This window comes from Lissotriton helveticus, chromosome 4_1 (genome assembly GCF_964261635.1).
Source record: "Lissotriton helveticus chromosome 4_1, aLisHel1.1, whole genome shotgun sequence".
NCBI classification, from domain to species: domain Eukaryota; kingdom Metazoa; phylum Chordata; class Amphibia; order Caudata; family Salamandridae; genus Lissotriton; species Lissotriton helveticus.
In genome coordinates, this window is record NC_136063.1 from 1,879,089,515 (window position 1) to 1,879,112,097 (window position 22,583).

Genomic DNA, 22,583 nt, shown 5'->3' on the forward strand with positions numbered 1-22,583 from the left:
TGGGGTGCCCTAAGCAGGACGACTCCCAGTCTCGCTTGGCCGTAGGATCCCAACTGCACCTCATTGATGAGGCCCTACAAGGTTGACATCTGTTGGGGATTACTTCTGTTCCCATTTAGAGGGGAAATAACCTGGAGGTGTGGGCTAGACTGTTCCAACTAGAACACCACCAGGACTCAGGAGCATATGATAGCTCCACAACTGAAGCATTGCAGTTGGTAACAAAAAGGCAGCCTCAGTCATTGACAGTGGCAAGCATTCCTTTATATTCCCTTACTGCAATGAGGTATGTATGATGGGTATGTCCAGACATGGGTGCCATGCCAGACAGCTCATATGTACCTCCCTGATGAGGCCTACGTAGGGTAAAACATGTGTGTTCCTGTTCAGAAAACCCCGGGTGGCAGTTGGGGCTAGACTCTTCATACTGGAACACAAACAAATCTGATTTGCGACAGACAGTGGCTGAGACTTTTCATAAGTATTCCAGCCATCATCTTTGTGTTTCTCTTAATGTGTATATTTAACCTCTTTCAGAATAAAATACATTACTCATAAATTTGATTCAGAGGCAGCCGTGAATACACAAATCCAATATTTATGTAATTTAACGTAACGCAGATGAATCCGATATTCACAGTTTTGATTCAACCTCCCTAATCATATTTTAGGCAAGAAGTATACAATATGACGTAATATGTGGCAAGTGGCAGCCACAATCCAATACACATAAGGTACTTTGAAGCAGCATGGGTGTTCATCTAAATGCTCGAGTCTTTCCTAAGGAAGAGGTAATGGTGGGTACCACCAAACTGAAGGCCCGATTTTGATTTCGGCAGACAGGTTACTCTGTTACATCGAGACAAATAACCCGTTCACCGAAATATAAATCCCATAATATTCTATGAGATTCACATTTCTGCAGACGAGATATCCGCCACTGTTTTGACGGAGTAACCCATTCGCCGAAATCTAAATCAGGCCCAGAGTCTGAACTCCATTTATTCCTCTGGGGTCAGACTTAGCATAGGATTCACTGCCTTTATTTTAGGTCTTCCCTCAGAATTCCTTTAAGTTGTTGGGAGAAAGAAAGAGCTTTGACACAAACTTTGGTCTTCCCTACAGAAATGATAGAAAGCCACACATGAAAACTCGTAGTGCTTTATAAGTAGGAGCAACTGTCCTTATGGCATATTTCTATTGGCTAGTTTTAGGCTGAAAACTGTACAGGGCAGTTCTGAGGACGTGGTCCGTACCACATGTATCTTTGCTTGTTCTTCCTCCCTTAGCTTACCAGGTCAATTGTTTTAAAAAGGACTAGGACTTTAAAAAACCCTAGTAAAGGAGCTTTCTCAACCTTAACATGTTGTCATCAAACTGTCAAATAAAAACACGGTGTTCCGATCAATCAGAAAATTCAGTGGCTTCCAACTCCAAGAGTTTCAACAGCAAAAAGAATGAGATTCTGTACTCAGACTATTAATGAACATGTGCTTAGAAAGGAATGAGTGGTTGTTAAGTTGCAAAGTGATACAGATTGTTAGTCATGTACAAAAAAACAAAATTACCAACAACAAAAAATACCTAAAACCTAATCAGCTCTGATAAAACAGGACTAAAGGAACTCTGCAGTGTCTACAGCAGGTATAACGACGTTTAGAAGTAAAAGGCCATCATTATATCTGTCTAACACAAGAATTAGCATGATTAGTAGCACATTTCACATACCCAGCGGTTCACGCCCAAAATTAGATCTACTTTGAAAGTAAAGCATCTGGGTCAACTGCCTGGTAGTTCGATGTGGAACATGGACACTTCACTAGACATTCAGCCCTATAATGTAACCTCTGGTGAAGGTTCACCGTTCAACAAAAAAAATGTTAGAGTCTGGTGTAGGGCAAAGGCCAGAAAGGAATAAAGAACACAAAGAATACAAGGTTTTAAAAATTAACCCCCAGATTCATCAAGAACACATTTTGCTATTCCTTAATAGCAAAAAATACCAATTCGCTATTAAGGAATAGCAAAATGCTGTGCATCAAGAAATCACTACAAAAATAGCGATTTCTAATAATTCCTTAATTGAGACTCGCAAATTGCGAGTCGCAATTAAGGAATAGCTCACCATTCATTCTTATGGGCCTAGAGGCCCATAGGAATGAATGGGAAGACAATCTCAATTTGCTAATCGCAATTAGCGAGTCGCAAATTGAGAATGCGATTTCAAGGGTGCAGGGGTGTCCAAAGGACACCCTGTTGCACCCCTGAAATTGATGTGTGCACATATGTTGCGCACACACATGCCCTTAGGGCATGTGTGTGTGCAACCTGAAACTTTGAAAAATGCACTTTAGTGCATTTTTCAAAGTTTTTGCAAATTACGACGAAGATGTACTTCATGGTAATTTGCGTGCCCTAATAGCGAATTTGCTATTTTTTTCACTTTCATGCATTGCATTTAAGGAATCTCAATTTGAGATTCCTTAAATGCAAAGAATCGCAATTTAGCGAATTCTTAATTAGCGATTTTTGCATTTGGGATGATGCATCCCAAATGCAAAAATACCGCTCGCAAAGGGCCAGATTCTCAGAATCTGGCCCTTTGCGAGCGGATTTGAGCTTGATGAATCTGGCCCCAAATGCTGCTAAAAACTAAATTTAAAAATGTTGATGTTAACACACTCAATGTTTTAAATATAAGGTTTAAGAAGTTTGGCAGGTCACTTAAAATACAAATCGTGACCCAGAGAGTTATGACAGAAGTCTGCACAGTGCTCGAAATATGAACTACCCAAAATGGAAAAGTATTGTTTTAAGCCATTTCAGTGGCCACTTGGTAAATATTCACCAAACCTCTACCTGTTTTGCTTCTCTTGCTGAAGTAGCTGGGCTGCGATTTTCCTTAAATCTGTCACTTCTTTCAGTTCATCATCTTCCTGTTCCTCAGTCAATTGCTCATTTTGTAGCCTAAAAAGTAAAGTAAACGGAACAAGTGAGCCTGAAAAGATTTTCATAAAGTAAATAATTTCGGGTTGGCTATGAGTAGCAATCGCAGGGGAGTTCTGCCGTGGTAAATTATCGGGGAGTGCTCGGACACTGTTCTTGGATGAATCGTAGCAGCCTACACCCTGCTAGTCTACGATCACTCGAATATGTAGTCTAGTCTAGTCTAGAGTAGGAGGTGTGAGAAGTGGATTTATTCTTTAGTGTCAGGATGTAAATATCTCCACGGATCGTATAACCATAGCCAATCTGCCCAGTCGTCCAATGCAGTCGCTCTCCCAATGGTTCTCGTGTTTTAGTGTTGAGGGATGCTTGCAGGATGTTACTAAAATCATCCCAGATTATGGTACATACCCTGGGACTGCAGCTATGGCATTTCTAGGATCCCCCAGTCTCTTTCGTCAGGCCTGGTGAAATATACACATTACATAATGACCACACCCTCCAAACTAATGTGCCTGCAATCCTGAGAAAGCACCCCACGGGTCTTTAAGGATGTCAGTTACCACCAATGGGAATATTTTGTGAGGCAAGATTGCCACTCCTCTAGACCCCCTAGTAATCCCTGTGTGGTAGACCCGGTTGCATCCAAAAATACCCAGCAACGTGCAATTACTGCCCAGGGGGTGTGTCTCTTGGAGGAGTGCCGCCAGATGCAGGCCCGTGGCCCTGCACAGCACCACCCCTCTATTTATCTGATCATCTAGGCCATTGACGTTGACTATTTTGTACCCTGGGACCCCTTGGTCCAGTAGGCATGATGGGAGCAGGGGCTCCTGGAGGTCTTAAAAGCACGGTTTCCAGGTTCATGGAATTCTTAAAGGCAGGGGGCCAATTTTTTTTACTGTGATGTTTTTTCATCTATGCAGCCTAAGGGTCAATTGCCTACTACTACTTGCCTTTTTCTCTGAAAATAAAAGGCTGAGTTGGAACATTATTGGAGTGTATGTTCTCAGTTACAGAAATGATATATGGAATTGCTTTCAGTTTAATGAATTTGATGAGTATCCTGTAAAGCGAAAGGACTTTCAACGTAAATGTACCGACCATACGACCGTTGGTATTTGCAACAGAGGGTTCAAACCTCTCACTGGTCGACACAACAGCATCAACCCAGGTCCCATTACCATCAGCGAAGACCGGGTCAAGGAAGGGGAGCTGCAAGACAAACACCTTCTTCAGCAAAGCAATCTGCAAAGTTATGAGCCCTGGCTTCTCCCATCCCGGTTACCCACTCCGGTGGGAGCAGTATAATGTCTAACATGGACAAGTGGCGAAAGATAACAAAAGACAAGAGGGTACTGAATATTGTGCAGAATGGCTATTTGCTCGGATTCAAATCCCCACCTCCATCAGTACCACCTCGAGAAAGGTATTTCCAACATCACCACTTATTACAAACAGACGTGAACATCCTACTACAAAAAGATGCAATAGAAACAGAACTTTTTCCGCAACAAAGACAGGGGATCTATACCCGCTACTTTCTGGCACAGAAAAGACATCCTATGCAACAGTACAGACTAATACGCGACCTGAGACTTTTGAACAAATTCATCAGCAAAGAAAAATTTTGGATGTTGGCACTGCACCAAATCTTTCCTCAACTACACCAAGGGGACTGGGTGTGCTCCATAGACCTGCAGGACACCTACTTTCAAGTGCCGATCTCCAGAAAACATCGGACATTTCTGCGTTTTCAAGTAGCCCGTCAACCTTTCTAGTTCAAAGTCCTCCCGTTTGGGCTCAAATCAGCTCCCCGAATGTTCTCAAAATGCATGGCAGTAGAAGCACGTTTCTTCGCAAACAAAAGATCTTTGTCTACCCGTACCTAGACGACTGGTTGCTGAAAAGCTCTTCACCCACCCTGCTTCAGAATAATCTCTCGTACTAGAGCATTCTGGGCCTACAAATCAACTACAAGAAGTCGATCTTCAATCCGATCCAAAAGATCCTATACCTGGGAGCTTCTCTGGATACTGCAAGAGCAAGCGTGTGTCCTTCGGAGGAGAGGTTATCCTCAATTCACGAAAAGTGCTGCAATCTCCTCTGTTCTCAGCATCCTACAGTCAGGCAAGTGTCCTAACTTCTGGGCTTGATGACATCCTGCATCTTCATCGTCCCAAAAGCCAGACGACACATGCATCCTCTGCAGCAGTCTCTGGAGGACTAGTTGCCTCAGACATCAGGCCGCTTGGTTTTGTTACTGTGATGTTTTTTCATCTATGCAGCCTAAGGGGTATTTGCCTACTATTACTTGCCTTTTTCTCTGAAAATAAAAGGCTGAGTTGAAACATTATTGGAGTGCATGTTCTCTGTTACAGAAATTATATAGGGGATTGCTTTCAGTTTAATTAAAAACTCAATTAATATCGACATATTAGCCTATTTGAGTTATGGTAGGCTGCATGTTTATATATGTATACATGTTTGTTTGAGGGTACTTCATACTTTTTTAGCTAAACATACACATATATATATATATATATATATATGTATTTTTGTATATGCTCCAGGGTCCCGCACATGGGTGGGGAAAATTCAGTGCTTATGACTATTGATGAGTATCCCCTGGAAGAGAAGTGTCATACCAAAACGACAGAAACTTGTCTGAGCATCTCCGCCAGAGAGGAGCTCATCCCCGCAGCCAAACCAGGAGGGTACAGGAGGCTCCAAGCCTTTACCTTCACCCAACTCAACAACCAGCTAGACTCCATAGGAGGCTAAGCCATTCCAGAGATGGGATGGGACACTCCAAATCCTCTCCATCACCTCCATGATCCTGTTCCTCAGAAGGAAAAACAGGAGGGAGGGCTATAGAGAGCAGAGGAAAAGAGTCTGAGACAGAGTCTCCACAGGTGCCGCATCCGATGCGGTCTGGCGCCCAAGAGGCAGCATTGGAGAGGGGAAAGTGGTGGAGCGGCAAGCAGCGTCGACATCAGAGTCAGTAGACCAGACCTCAACGCCGAAGTCGGTTGACCAGACCCAGACGCCGAAGGTGGTAACCTCGAAGGGCTGTGCACTGGCATCAAAATAGATTTAGAATCGGGAAGCCAAACTGAAGCCGAGGGCGAACCTGCAAGTGTGGATTCAGTCACGGCCTCGTACACCTCCTTGGAGCACGAGGGCGCTCCAAAAGGAGGTGAAGACCCAAAGACACTATGAAAAGAATTGAAATGCATCTGGGTCAGAGTCTCCCCAGCTCCAGGGTAGGTTAGATGGCACGGGGTGGACTTTATGTACAAAATAAGGTGGCGCCATAACTTCGACCGCCAGCATCGTGACTTACCTTGGGAAGTCGGTGAAAAGTGATGCCCATGCGAACAGCTCCTTGATCAAAGCTGCAGCAGGTCCATGGAGCATGGAGGGGACCGAGGTCAATGGAAAGTCTTGGAAGACCGCTAGAAGCTTCATTCGACGTTCCCTCAGCACCTTTGGTCGAAATTGATGACAGAAGTTGCACTCCTTTGAGTCATGGTGCTGCCTAGGCACCACATACAAACAGAGTGAGGGTCTGTGGCAGACATTTGTCGTTCACAAGATCCAAAAGGCTTGAACCCTGAGGACATGAGAAGCTGTTTAAAGTCACACTGTTCCGTCGAGGTAGGCCAAAAAAGGGCCTGAGGAACCGTTGATCGGAATCGCATTGTAAGCACTGAAAAGAAGGCACCAGCGCCAGTGTGTCAGGGGAGGGTTTATACGGACTCGGTCAACGTCACATCAGGAGGACAAAGTCGCTCAATTCCCTTCACCGGTATACAGAGGTACTGCTGTAAAAAATGTCCAGAACCAGTCTGGCGCCTGGAGATAAGGATTCTGCAGTTAGATGTATGTATCCTAATAAAATAACTCAAATATGAGCATATAGTACATTGATTAATTTAAGAAATAAAATCTTGATTATTTAGCAAGGATACTAAAATTGAATAATATTGCAAAGGACCTGAATGACAATATGCTGACGAGGCGCAATTCCAGGGGTAATACATCAATAGTGTGTGCATACTCCGGACACTTTTTTACTTTACTAGTAAGGTTTAACTAAGGTTTCATTGGAAGGTTACAATTGCTCACACCATCAAGGTACCACACTGTGCTTTAATTAAAACATAGTGTTTCCGGAGTCTTTTATTATTAAACCTGCAAGGTGACCAACGACACAGGCTGCGCTGAGTGAAGGAGGGCTGCCTGCCGCCCAGAGCAACGACCAACACACCGCCTATACCCGGGCTTCAGACTACAGCCCCCAGGGTGCATTACTGCACACACACCTGCAGCGAGTCAGAGGGAGGCGCTGACACCGCGCTTAAAAGCCACTCCCCTTTCTCCGTGGCACGGGATAAAGCCGGGACCAAGGGCGGGCCCGTCTGTGCCCGTCCGGGACCGTTCGAGGCCGGGCTGGGCCACCCCCCTTTCGATTCCATGACCCTGTAAACAGCTGGACTCTGTAGTGGTGAGTGGGATACTTTTTGAATATTCATTGAACGTTTGGGGCCAAATAACATTATGGTTAAACGGAATACAAGTACTGTAGCACATAATACTACGTCCATAGACACTATGCTGGAGAGGGCTATGGACCTAGTCAGTACTGAAATCTAGCTGTCTGAAAGACGTTTGTCCCTAGGCCCCACAAAATCCCAGCTATCATCACAAACTGAGACTGGTGCTGCTCAAACAAAGGTACTAGGTGAGGATGACCACCATGCACATCTAATACCCGGAGAAAATATATTAAATGTGGGAGGGCCTGGTCATACAGGAGCAATAGCAGATCCAGATTCAGATCTTGTACTTGTAAGCAGCCCGAATGATGCACTAGCTCTGGCTACTCCGGCCATAACCCCCCACCCAGAAGTAGGCGGGGAGAAAAGGAAAAGGAAGGCAGTGAAGCCGGTCTATTCCAAACGGAAACAACCACCACACCAGAAGTCAACATTAAACAACTGGGTTAGGGGCTCAAAGGCTGTAGCAGATCCAACTCTCAGTAATGATGCTACTAACCTAGTCTCTCTGGACACTTCAAGCAATTCTGCACACACCCAGACGGAACCCATACAGACTGCTTTTTCTAATTTTACACTCGGGGACACTGCCATGGACATTATTATTGATACACTGTATGAAAGTGTCAAAGGGCTTGTAGATGAAAGTTTTGTAAGGTTATGGAAGCGTTTAGATCACTTGGAATCTCTAATTACTAAGGTAAAGCCACCTTGTATGGAACCTAAACAACCATCTCAAGAGACCAGTTCCCAGGAAAATTTAGTTCTGAGCGGGCAATTAGTGCCCCAAACTGCAAAACCGCCACTTAATAGTAAAACTAAAATCTCTACAGTCCCTCAAAATCGCAGTGATTCTGCCAATAACCAAAATATAACCCCTAACGATGCCCACGTTGGCCCGACAGTCTGTACGAATACAGTTGACATTTGTATTAGTGGGGATGCAGAGCCTAATAAGGATGTTTTAAATTTACCTCCTGCTTCTTGTCCGTAAGTTCTGATTCTTGCAGGGGTACCCCCATTAAAGAAAAACAAATCAGAACCCTGGGACCAATTACGGAACAAATGCATGGATTGGTTGGCAAAATATAAAGGGTACAGGAGATCTGATATGGAGGAAATTATAATGGCACGGAGGGTGGGATGGGTGGGACCAGCAGAAAAAACCATAAGGGGCGATTGCATCGTCATCAATTTTCGTCGCCCAGGCACTGTTAGATCTATACTGAATACCGGAGAGAAAAACTGCCCTCTACCTACAAATATTTGTGTATTAACTCTTGGGCTCTTCTATAGACCACCGCTTACACAATGCCCATTCAGCAGTCCACCCCTCCAGCTGACAAACAGGTTTACTGCCATTTTCAACCTAGATACTCTTGATTGACCATTTCCCCAATCCCAACCAATCGACTCTGCTCCTATTTTTCCCATGGAGATTTTTATAACTAATATCGACAATAGGGCTGAAATTATTACTTTGGATAATCGCTCTGACCCATCCTTATTACGGCTGCTGAGCTGGAACGTGGCCGGTTTGGTCTCTAAACTAACTATTGAAGAATGGGTTAATATGATCAATCAATTTGACATTCTTATGCTCCAGGAGACTTGGGCAACTAAAGAGTTATACCTTGAAGGATACGAGTGTTTCAATATTATATCTCCTCACCCCAAGCATGGCAGACCTTCGGGCGGTTTATCGATTTTGGGTCAGTATTATTTCAGGTGGTAGAGTGAAATCAATCCCCACCAATAATGCTAACTTCCAAGCATTGATCTATACACGGGGCATTTCTATCTGTTTTATTAATTTTAATAACAATGATTGTTTAACTTCGCCTAATGTTAATTTTGTTAACCTCTTTATTTCATTTCGGGATTGGATAACTGGCTGGAAAAATATAACCCGGTAGGGATACGTCTGGGTGGTGACTTTAACGCAAAAAAAGCAGGGGGAAACATTGTGAGTCCCACCAAACATACCTCAGTAAATCCTTGCAAGAGAGGTTATGAATTAACATCTTATTTATCAAATAATAGTATTTTAAATGTCATGGATATCGCAGCCATAAATAACAAGGATAACCTAATACCCACTTATAGGGGTTCCGGACGAGCGTCAATTATAGATTATGTTTTCTATCTACTCAGTTGGAAGATCACTTGGTTTCAGCAGAGGTCAGGGTATCAACTTTTGGGGACCACAATCCAATCTTAGTTTCTTTTAGGGCAGCCCCTAGACCCAAAATTAGAAAGGAGCTAGGGTCTGTTAATTTAGTAATCTCTACAGATAACCTAAGAGTTAAATGGCAGGGTATGGACTGCACGAAGGTGTTCCAACAGATAGTAAAAACTTATCCATCACTTTGTGAGACCTGTCTGACATTTGTAGATCCCAACCAAGTGGTAGTACCTGCTTTTGTTTTATTATGTGCAGGCATCAACGATCTCATTTCTAGACCCATAGCCACATCTAAATCTGACCCTAGGTGGTTCGATAGTATTTGCTCCCGGGCTAATAGGGAACTTAGAGCTGCCCTATTAGCTTCCCCAAGAGACCCAGGCCTAATTAGAGTATTAAGGCACACCTATAAAAGTGAAGTAAAGCATAGGCGGAATGTGGTTTTAAAAGAGCATTGGAGTAACCTGGCTTGCGCTGCCAAGCTTAACAATACAAACGGTTTCTGGTCAGCCACTAAGTCACTAAGAGCGTTTGGCACTGTATCTACCCCGCTAAGCTATAATATAACAAGCGAAGCGTGGGTAGCTCACTTTTCAAAAATATATGCCACATCATCTCAATATGAAGACATCCTTGAAAATTATATTCCTGTCCAAATTTTAAAAACTCTGACAGACGTTGAGGATGCAAGAGACCAGAGCTTGGGAAATAAAGCCCCGGGCCCGGACGGGCTTCCAATAGACCTTATAAAATCTAGGCCAGAGTTTTGGGCCCCATTGCTACATAATGTTTTTAAAAATTTAATAACAACAAAGATTCCCAACACCTGGTCCACACTTGTAATCGTCCCCATCTTTAAAAAGGGAGATAGATCTAAACCAAGTTGCTATAGACCAATCTCCCTAATAGACAATACTCTTAAGATATTGGGGAGAGTTTTATTTGATAAAATCAGAACCTGGGCAGAGGATGCAAACATATTAAATAAATGTCAGTTGGGTTTCCGAAGTCATCTTGGAACGGTGGAACAGTGTCTGAACCTTAACTTAATTATAGGGAAATTTATCTGGCATTTATGGACCTTACATCCGCTTTCGACTTTGTTAATTGATCCAGGCTCTGGCAATGTCTCTTAGATTATAGGTTGGACAAAGATATGGTGTATTTTTTAGCATGTTGCACAGGGACCTCATGGCTGGGGTGAGAATAAGCAAGGACGGGGCTATTTCAAGGGACATAGTAGTAGGTAGAGGCGTTAGACAAGGGTGCGTCCTTGCCCCACTTTTATTTATTTTATATATTAATGAGTTACATAATGTCCTGTCTAACCAAATAACAGCTGTCCCAATAATTAATGGAAATAAATTGCCCTCCCTACTATATGCGGATGACGCTGTTTTAATGGGGCGCACACACAATGCCATACGAATTTTAGTTAGGGGTTTTGTAGCTTTTATGAATAGTCTGAACCTTTGTACAAATTTTAAGATATCTTTTTTAATGTGATGTGGCCCTAAAAAATGTTCCATTACTACCATTACCTTGGGCACAGATTCCTTGCTATGCACTCGCACTTTTCCGTATTTAGGCTTACAATTCTCAGATAATGGGTCCTGGACTGCGCATCTGGCATATGGACGAACCAAATTTTTAAAAGCAATAAACTCAGTCACTAGCCTCCCCCAACCAAAAAGAATAGAGGTGGTACTATCCTTACTTCAAATCTATAGGACACAATGTGTACCAGTTATGACTTATGGGGCTGAAATTTGGGGCTACATAAACCTGAAAAGTGTCCAAGCAGAAGAAAATAGATTTTGCAGGAGAATTTTAGGTTTACTGATTTCATCATCCACTTTTATCTGTCATAATGAGCTAAGTTTACCCTATTTGGAGGACTATATTAGATCCCGCCCTACCCTGTTTTGGTTAAACGTTTGGCAAAACCCAGCAGCCACATTAACAAGGGAAATTTTGTCTGATTGCCTAAAATGTGACAGGGGTGGTGAAATACCGTGGATTGCGGAAGTGCGGGGAAATCTTATAGCCACATTTTTTATAACCCCGACCAATTAGACAGTAAAATATTATATAAACATTACGGGGATATAAGATATGCCCAGGAGTCTATTAAAGTATCTGTGGGACAATACATAACAATGGCTGAAGAAGGAGGTTTTCTATCTTGTTTACCTGTCAATTATCTGTTAAAAGACATTACTCACTGGGAGTGAAGCCTTCTTTTTCGCCTAGATCAGGGACAATAAAATATTTGTGTGTTTTCCCTTAGGATATCAACCCAATATTGATGACCGGGCCTGCCCACGTGGCAATATAGGAAAACAGTCCATGCTGCATTTCTTGTTTTTTTGTACTTTTTATCAAAAATATAGTATGCAGTTATTGATACCATTCTTTAGGTCAAAAGGGATAACGGACTTTAAGGTTGCTTATAAAATAATCCTGCAGGTTAATAATGATGATTTAATATATTGGGTATGCCCTTTCTTGAAAATGGCTATTCGTTCACGCTCTTCTATGAATCCCTGAATGTGGACTAGGTTGCACTTTATATATATCTTTGGATTGTACTTCTAAATAGGGGTATATGCAATACAATTAATATAAGGGCGCATAGAGTTGATTGTTTACAATTTTTACTTGTACATTGGCACTTTTGTATAATGCCTATTTGTAATTTTAATGCCATTTATTAATTTGCCCACTCCTTGCATATTTGCACATTGCACCTTGCACTTTAGTATTGAAGCTGCAACTAGCTATGTGATCTACTAATTTGTTTACTCTTTGCTTATTTGCACATTGCACTTTGGCATTTTAGTATTGAAATTGCAATTGGTTATGCGTTCTATTAATTTGCCTGCCCCCTGCATATTAGCACATTGTACTTTGGCACTTTACTATTGAAGTTGCAATTGGCTATGTGTGATATCCTTGTAATATTTTATTGACAACTGTTTTAAAAATGTTATTGATGAAGGATTATGTAACTGACAACGAAAAATGCCAAACGATAAGCTTGTAATGTAATCAATGTTTAGTTACAACCTTCTTATTAACGACGGCCTATGTGAAATGTATGTACTTTTATGGATACTATTTATCCAAATAAAGATCAAGATTGATTGATTGAATTAACACAACAGATTGCATGCTCCAAAACACTATATTATTTAGAAGATCGCCATGACCTAATTCCTCCTTTATGCTAATCATTTCCACCTCCCTTTTCATTTTCTGCATGTTTTTTTTAGTTTTATTTTTTTTATTTATTTTTTCATTTTAAGAAGGTGGGTGACAATGGATAAAAAAAATTTGATCTACTGCTCTGCAAGTCAAGCAACGATAACCCAATCCCCAGATGACTTGTGTTCCAAAAAAAGAGTTCCTTCATGGGATCTGTTTCAGGATGCGCACCACGCAGATAAAACACACAGGTGGAGAGACAACATCAACTCTGGAATCAAAGGAGACTCTCCATACAGTAGAGTCAGAATATCAGGGTGACCAGGAGCTAAGCTGTAACACTGCACATCCAAGCTGCTGACTGGTGAAGCAGAAGACACCCAAATCCAAAGACGCTTAATGTGGTTCATCTGTGCCTCCTTAAAAGGGAGCAAGGACTCTGATAAGGAAGAACTTGTCAGAAGAATTTCGGCTAACAAACTGGTCATCCGAAGGGGTATGTGAAACCTATTCAAAATCAACCTCTGGTTCATATTCCCAACAACTGGCGCCATGAAAGGACACCTAAAAACCTTTGTGTGACTTTGTAAAAGAAAAGTTCAAGACACCTCTTTGAAGTCATCCACAGATTCATACACATACTCCCCAAGCCATAATGGATGAAACAGAGAAAAAAGAAGAGCAATCCCAGCGCAAAGATCTCCGAGTCCAACAATGTGAGGTGAGAGAAGACACATCACCGGTAGTGGTCTCAAAGCCCATACCTACTCCAGCTGACAAGACAGCCAACATCTGAGAGGCCAGGTGTGAGACCTCCATAAATGATGGCCATAGCAAAACATCATCAACCCGAAGTACCAAAAAAGCTTGCAAGGCCTTCAGTGGCATAGTGGAGTGCATGGGCCAGGATGGAGCTCATCAAGGGATGGAAGCTGACCTTCACCAAAGAAAAGACTGGAAGCGGAAGGACATACACTGGGGCCAGCATGGAGCTGACCAGGTATTGGAAACCGATCAGTGATGGGGCAGAGACTGCAAGTGGAGGGGCACACAATGGCACCAGTGGGAGTCTGAAGAGGCCAAAGCATCATCAGTAGTGCCTGGGCAAAAGCCCTCACTTGAGGAGGGGTTAACAGTTGCCAGAAAGGCCCAGAGTGGAACTTGCAGCACTGGGCATGGCACCAGAACAGAGATGAGTACTGACACCAGGCATCTACCTAGTCAGGTAGGAGCAGATCTGGGTTGATGAAGGGTGACTGCAAACTCACAATCTGCCCCAAGGTCAACGGCGACCTTGGAGAGGAGGAACAACTCTCAAACTCTTAGAAGTAAAGGGTGGGACATAAGACTATATGGACACTTCACCACTTCACTTGCCTGTCATCTGTCCCCCTCCATTGCACATCTTCTCAATCTCTCCCTGCAAGAGGGCCGGGTCCCTTTGAATTGGAAAGCAGCACAGGTTCTGCATATTCGTAAGAACACCAAGGCCCGCTGACTGAGCTCTCTAACCTCCGTCCTATCTCTCTCCTCCCTTTCCTGGGCAAGCTATTGGAGAAGCACATAAACACGCATCTCTCCAACCATGTCGAACGGACGGGTAGCCTTGATCCCTCTCAATTAGGTTTTTGACCTAAATACAGCACAGAATCAGCCCTACTAGCGGTCACCGATAACATCAGGATGACCCTAGATAGAGGCCACTCTACGATTCTGGTGCTGTTGGATGTATCCGCCGCTTTCGACACGGTTTCCCATAAGATATTGCTCAGGAGATTGGAGGAGATCGGACTTAGAGATTCGGCCCTGTGGTTGACGAATTTTATATCTTCTCGTTCTCAAGCGGTTAATCTTGGTCCTTATAGTTCTGCTCCAACAGAGTTGTCCAAGGGAGTACCACAGGGCTCTTGTCTAAGCCCGACTTTGTTTAACATCTATGTGGCTCCCTTGGCCATTCTGTTAAGGAGTTGTGGGTTTACCCTCATCTCATACGCTGACGATACCCAGTTGCTCTTTCCATTTGCAAAGTTTACTCCATATGTGCAGGCCACTTTCTCTCTGGGAATGAGAAGTATCTCACAATGGATGAGGAGTAATTTTCTTCAGTGCAATGTGGGGAAGACGGAGATCATGCTTTTTGGTGAGGCTCAACTGCTGTGGACCCCTGACTGGTGGCCTACTGATCTGGGTATCCCCCCGTTCCAAAAACCTGTATCAAAAATCTAGGTGTTCATCTTGAGCAGGCTCTCACTATGAAGGAGCATGCCGCACAGACAGCCGGCTCCTGTTTCCATGTGCTGGGTCTGTTTCGTCGCATCCTCCCTCTGCTCCCTGACTCGGCCAGGAAGACACTGACCCAGGCACTTATTTTAAGTCACCTGGACTATTATAATGGTCTATTGCTGTCCGCCAACAGACTACAGGTTGTCCAGAACACGGCGGCACGTTTGATCCTGAACGTCCCCCCATGACTGCCTCCCGACCTTTGCTTTATCAGCTCCACTGGCTCCTGATACGGGAGCGAGTACAGTTCAATGTTTCTTGTACCATATACAAGGCCTTGTCTAATTCTGGCCCCAACTACCTCGCTGATAAATTCATCCCTTACACACCTCGGAGGTCTCTCCATTCAGGATCCAAATCCCTTCTTGTAGTGCCTGGAATTAAAAGGACCAGACAAGGTGGGAAGTCCCTATCCTACCTAAGCCCCTGCTACTGGAATAAGCTCCCTCTACAATTAAGACAGTGCACAGAATATCTCCACTTCAGGAAACAGCTCAAGACCCTCCTCTTTTGTTTCTGATTTTCAGTAGACCGTTTTCCACACGCTGCCCGTCCCGAGCGCATAGATACCCCTTCGGGGGTCGATTCTGGCACTTTATAAATAAATAAATAAAAGTGGGCGAGTCCTAAAATATGTCTCGGGCCCGGATCCAGACCAAGATCAGTATCCTGGCACACAATGGGCTCCCCAATCCATCCCAGCACTGCAACGTCCCCCGGAGACATAAGCGAGAAGTCTGAGCCACTAGGGCCCGGGTCAGTGCAAATTACTAGTGGAAGAGATCAACAAGGGCACCAGATAAGACCAATAGCATTGAAAAACTTGAAAATTCAAAGAAAACACCAGAGAAGAGTATATCTAAACGGCATAGAAGTATGCCAAAAAACAGAAACAACGTTAAAAAGCTGGTATGCACAATATGAGCCTCCATGACATCTTATCCGGGGAAGTGTCAGAGTCCTCTGCTAGCTATTGCCCCAACTACCGGCGCAGGAAAGGTATTTCAATGTTTGCAGATCATTATGGGCCTTGGCAGAGACTCATGAGGTGAGCAATTACGTGGATGTTCAGACTAATTTAAAAAACTAAATTTACTTGCAACTTGCATGCCTTCTGAACCCAAATAACTCAGTGTGACGACACTGAAGAATTAGTTTTTCAACTCCCGGTTTGTAACTCTCTTCCTTTAGTAAAACTGCCTTCTACTTCATCTCGGCGATTCGACAATAGCACACAATGCGTTTGTGGTCATCCCATCTGCCTAGACCATATTTTTTTTGTTTACTTCTAACCTCCTCTCATCCCACCTCGGTGGGCACAGATACCAATAATTTGAAGGAGATGGTGGTTTGCAAGATTTTCACCCAACTTCCATGGATTTGATACCATGTTGCTGTGAAACCAGTTGGGAATGAAGAGCAACAGGCAATAAATATTTGATGCAAAATATTCTTGCTTTTATATTGGGTGTAATCCTGGACTTTGTGTTAACTTTTTGGAGCAGTTTCTGTGAAAGGTCCTGGAATATTTAGATTTTATCTTCCCAGTTCTTTTATCTGATTTTCTACGGCCAAGATTCTGGAATTCGCTTCATCTCTTGCCAGTGCCAACTTTTGCAGGACATCTTCATTAGTAGCAACTCTATGCACCACTCGTAGATTTTAATATACTGACTTGTTCAGGGAACTTTAAATCTCTTTTCTGAAGAGCTGTGTATGTGCAGTAACCTGTGTCATCAAATTCTAGTGAGACTTTGGAGGCACTGTCCCTCCCTTGTACTTCTTCACTGCAAAGTTAACTTCTTATTTCATCTCCAACACGCTCCCCAACACTCCTTTTTTCCTTCATCAAGTCCTGACTGTTTCAGTAAATGTGGCTCTCCTTCTGCTGTAACAAACCTTTAATCTTCTGTTATATGTCTTTCATGTGCTACTTGCCTCTGTAAAAGCAGGATTATAGCAGTGCTGCAAGCATGATGGCTAAACGTTCATTAGCCTGAGTGTGCAATTTCAATGCTTACACAGAAAGCCAGTGAACAGCATTTAGTGTGAAGTACGTGTTCATGTTTTCTTTTGTGTCTTGCCAATTATTAATGACAGGCTTTTCAAATTACCTCCAGACTATTCTGTTGTATCAACAGGGTTCCTACAATCATGTTATTAACTGGCAGATATCAGTAGAGATCCACAAAATCATAAGAAAAGTACATTCTTTTACAGCACATCCAACATGAATGACAATCAATGCTTTTTTGATAAATAATTATGACAGTTTTTACTTTGTTTTTATTGTTTGTTACTTAGATACCCAGTTAAATGGTGCCTAGGTCTGCCCATTATTAACATGTGGCAAGGTCCCCCTCGTTACTTACACACAAGTCTCATGACATTAGCTTTTTTGGTCTTTTAATACAGTAATACAATGCAAACTCAACCCAAAAGTACTAGAGCACTTTACACGCAAACCAGTTAAATTACACAAGGACATATTACATTTTTTTTAAGGCGCAAGGAGATTAAGTTAAGCGGAGGATGTTGAGCAAACACTGAGACTTGAATATGGTTCCTCAGCTCCAATGTCGGCAGCTCTGGCCGTAATACCACAGCCTCTCCTACCCTATTAATAACGAGTTACTCACCTTTGATAACTCTCTTCCTGGTAAAGATTCTAACCACAGATTCCTCAAGTTTTGAATATTCACCAGGGATCAGATTGGAATTGGAAAATCTTTTCTAGTACTCCTGAGTTGCGGCAAGTGGCACCAGCGGCTCCACATTACTGTCGTTCTGCGCCAGATGTGATGTGTGCAGGCCTATATCCACCCATGCATGCTGACATCACTTGCTTTCTAGACTAAGTCCGCAGGAGCAAAGGCCAAAATCAGATAGGAATTGAACAGTGTGCAGATTCCTAAATTGGGATTGTTTATGTATAGAGTCCAGTTCACTGAACAGACATGTGTGATGTTCAATGAGAAATCTGCGGTTAGATAGAGTCTACACCATAAAGAGCGTTACCGAAGGTAACTCGTTCTTCCGATAGAGACTTCTAACCAAGTTCCTCACCTTCTGAATAGATACCAGAGCGATACCTCCAGGAGGTGGGTTTATGACTGGCTCAAACCAAAAGGTCCAGAAGGACAGAGCGGGCAAAGTGCTCTTCTTGGTAGACATGGCTGTCTAGACATTTGTGCCTCCTGACTACATGGAGTGCTGCCCATGTGGCAGTCTATCAAATTTCCAGAACAGCAAGCAGCCTAGTAGAATAAACCTGCAAACATTCATAGGGCTGCTTTTGGACAAGTGCATAGCAGATCTTAATGCAAAGTATGATCCAGTACAAAATGGTTCTTGTCTGCCGTGCCTTGCCTTCCTTTGCTGCAGCAAATTTGATAAAGAGGTGATCGTCCACCCATTGTTATTTGGCACAATCAATGTAGAAACTGAAAGCTCTTTTTGGATCAAGCTGCTAAGGTATCTTCTCCTCCTCACAGGGATGAGGTGGAGCAAAGAATGCAGAAAGGGTAATGTTCTGGCCAACATGCAAGAGTTACTAACTTCTGAAGGAAGGAGGCTCGAGTCCATAGCACCAGCTTGTCTAAGTAGAAAGTTGTGTCAGGTGGGGTAACAGACGGGGCCTGTAACACGCTCAATCGTCAGGCAGATGGATTTAAGACCCACTGGAGCATACGAAACCGAAAAGGGGGGAGGACATAGGTTGTAATCATTTGAGAAACACTTCACAACAGGTGATTTAAATAATGATGCAACTGTAAAAAGGCCAAAAGAGCCGACAGTTACACTTTAACAGTGCCCAAAGGAACACATTGCTGGAAAAGGGAAAAACAACACAAACAACAGAACTTAGGACAGTTTGGCATGGAGTGGGTTGATCTGTTCAGCAGCGCACTAGGACACAAACTTATCCAAATGGTATTCTAGTACAGGTTTGGTTGAGCGCTTGGCTGCAAAGATGACATCCACAACTTAGAGAGGAAGGTCGAAAGCACTTAACTGCCTCCGCTCTGGAAACTCCAAGTCACAAAGCTGCTAACATTGTGCATTCTTGTGGTGGTAAAAAGCATCAATCCAGGGTTTTTGCCATTTGCAGAAAACACCCAGCACCACTTCAGTGTGTAACCACCATTCATGAACCTCAAGGCATGGGTGGCTTAGTTCGTCCACTCTGGCGTTTATGAAACTAGCCAGCGGTGTGTTACCCGAAAAGTCACTTGGCAGCCTAGCCATGTCCAGAGGCGCAAAGCCTCCTTGCACAGGGACCAGAATCCCACCCGCCCTGTTCTTGCAGTACCACATGGTGGTGGTGTTACCCGTGGGCGCATGCACTAGCTTCACCTTGATTGAGTGCAGAAAGACATGCAACGCAAAAGAAAGAAATGATGGACGGAATGCTGAACAATGCAAACATTCACCCCCAGTCACAACAATTTGGGTTTAATTCATCGCTCTTTTGCTCACCACGCCACCCCAGTTTGGAACCAGGCATATGCAAATCAGTCCTAACCCTGCTACTCATGCTAACAGTCCAGCCCAATCTGCTAAGCCAGGTCCTCCCTGGATCCGAAACAACCATCCTGTGACCGGTTTCAGGACATCACACCTCATCAGCCAGGCTGAAATCAGCCAGGCTGAAAAAGCAAAAGAAACAAATTAAAAGAAGACTTTCAAAGCACAACACACCAGACCAGGACCGGGAGCTACCTTTAGAACTTGACCCATCCCGCGCAGGGTCTTATGGTGGTTTGCAACTAAGAGCCTCACTTTTTGGTCTTGAATGGTTTTTGGGCTGCATTAATCTCTGCTGGCCTTGGAATCATGGTCCGACCCCCAGGCACCACAAGCGGATCAGTCACAGACATTTGTTTGCAACATTTAATACAGGGTTTAATCCCTGCCAATTTAGGAGCCAACACATTTCCCTTCAGTAGAAGTTTTGTTAAGAATTATCTTAATGAAATACGGTGTAGCTCCGGATCCATGTCTGTTTGTGCGGATAGAAAAAAACTGATGTCATCGTCAAAGGGTTACACATATGAAGGCCCGTACATGTTAAGTCCAGAATGATGTTGATGTGGAGCTGCCAGCGCCACCTACCAACACTCAGGTGTACTGTTGAAGTTTTTCCAGATCCATTCGGCTCCTTTAGGAATACTCAAATGGTGAGGAATCTGTAATTAGAAGTCTCTATCATATTTTTTCTTTTAAGCAGCTGTTTTATTAATGATGTCCAACCTGATCAATGTTAAGTTTAAGTGCTTCTAGCAGGAAGAACTTAATCAAAGTCTGCCCTGGTGGCCCAACTGCAAAGCATGCTTGGCTTGAGATGCAGGGCCTGCACTTGGCTCTTCTCAAACAATTTCTTTGGCGAGAGCGGTTTCATACAGGATCCATTGGTTTTGTTTCGTTTGACTCTTATTTACTTTGTCACCTTTTGTATTTTCGTTTTGAAGGAGACCAGCATGGGGAAATAGTACTGTGTCAGCTCTTAACTACTTCCATATGCCATGTAGTGAGACTCCAAAAATTAGTCAAAATAGACTAATGGCCCAGTATAACATATTCCGGTGACAAAATAATCTACGCGGCCGAAGGCCAATTTGGTACTAAACGTCACCAGTAGCCCAAGAAAGCAATCTAGGACTATCTTACTCATTATGTATTTTTTATATTACATGTTTATTTGGAGTAGTTAGTTTTCTTCAAAGTACAGCTATCAATGGCAATGACTGGAATGTGAGTTTAATGGCTGCAGTGTTAACCACATAAATTATAGATTGACAGCAATTGCCACATAATTTGACTATTTTGGGGATTCCATGAAAAGCCCTGGTTACTAATCACAAGTAAAGTAGTACATTTGCATCCACAGATCTACTTCTATGTGCAGAGCAGGTGCAGATTTCAACTTTTTGGAATTCACAATTCCCATTAAAATTAGCACAGAAAGCTGTGCCTGGTGCAGGTGTCCACTGGCATAACACTATTCTGAACTTATGTTTCCACACCCTTTCCCCACCCCTCTTTTGTTGTTGGTCTGCTTAGAAAAGATTTTTCCCCTTGATAAAAGTCTTTGCCAAATTGCTTCACCAAACGGTTTTCCTTGAAATTAGAACTAAGGCAGATATTTGCAAGTATAAATCTCCTTCTGTTTCCAGGATGCCAATGAGATGGATGATAGTTTGGGAATGCTGATGAGCTTCCATATTTGTGAGCGTTCACAACCTTTCAAGGCAAGCCACAGCTTCAAACATCCATGTTCAACTGCCTGTAGAGGATGTACGGGTGCGGAGATCGGTGCACCCGTGTTAGAGTTCCACGCTTGTATATGGCTTTACACCAGCCCATATACATTTTCCCTTTGTGAATCCCTGGCATGCATAGAAAAGTAAAATTTTACCTTAAGCTTAAGTTTTTGACCAACTTTACCTTTCTTAATAGGCCCCCTTGTTTCTAGCTAAAATGGATGAAGCTAATACTGCCAAATAACGTGAGGCATAATGTGCACCGTGGACCCCATAATTTTGATAACCTTGCCACATAATTTGGTCCAACATGCCACATGATTCCAGTACCCCAGACAATGGTAAGGCTCTGTAGAGTGGTTTGGGAGCTGTTACTATAAAGATGAAATCCATACTTCACATGGAACCATGAAATACCATATTTCAAGTTTTCCTATATTTTATAATACTGACTTTGTGCAATCAAAGCACCAAAACATATAATATATACATACATCTATGACTCAATTTTGGCACTAAACAATTATCCCAACGAGAAAATGCGGTTGATGATAGGAACATCATTAACTTGAATTGTTAATATAAAAATTAACGTGCTTCCAAACTAAAACAATACGTTTCGAAGTATTTTAGCATAGCACAGTGAGTTACCTTTTTTGTTCCACCCACTCTTCAGTTTCTTCATTTTTCAGCGACCTTTCCAAATGCTTTACTCGTTCCTAAATACAAAAAAACAACAGTAATCATGGGCTCTATTATAACTATATTACAGAATTTATATAGTTTTCTATCCAATATTAGGCATTCACAAAAAAGGCCTAGTGCCTATTTTAAGTGTATGTGGACTAAGAACCAAGAGTAATGCTGTACTCCTGGCTCACAAGTTCCATCTGAAGCACTCACCACTGGTCTCAAAAACAATGCCCTGTGTGCTGAACCTCTTGCAAACTCAGAGAATTTCAGTAACTTGGTCTACACATGGAAGAGAGCTGAGGAACAGCAGCCAGTGCAAAGCTTGTACCGTAACTTAACCAACACCTGGCACTGACAAAAGTTGGAGAGAGCACACAGCCTGGCGTACCAACACACAATTTGCTCAGGTGCATTGTGGTAAATTCAGTGCGTAACACTCACTTT

The 22,583-nt window shown here is 43.0% G+C and overlaps 1 protein-coding gene across 1 annotated transcript in view; it reads right to left on the reverse strand.

The window, feature by feature from the left end:
• LRCH2 (leucine rich repeats and calponin homology domain containing 2) overlaps positions 1 to 22,583 on the reverse strand; it is a 973,671-nt gene that overhangs the window by 475,396 nt on the left and 475,692 nt on the right. Inside the window, exons 10-11 of the mRNA XM_078688532.1 lie at positions 22,098 to 22,165; positions 2,860 to 2,967 (exon numbers count right to left, since the gene is read on the reverse strand). Of these exons, the coding sequence (XP_078544658.1) occupies positions 2,860 to 2,967; positions 22,098 to 22,165 (176 nt within the window). The remainder of the gene's footprint in view (positions 1 to 2,859; positions 2,968 to 22,097; positions 22,166 to 22,583) is intronic.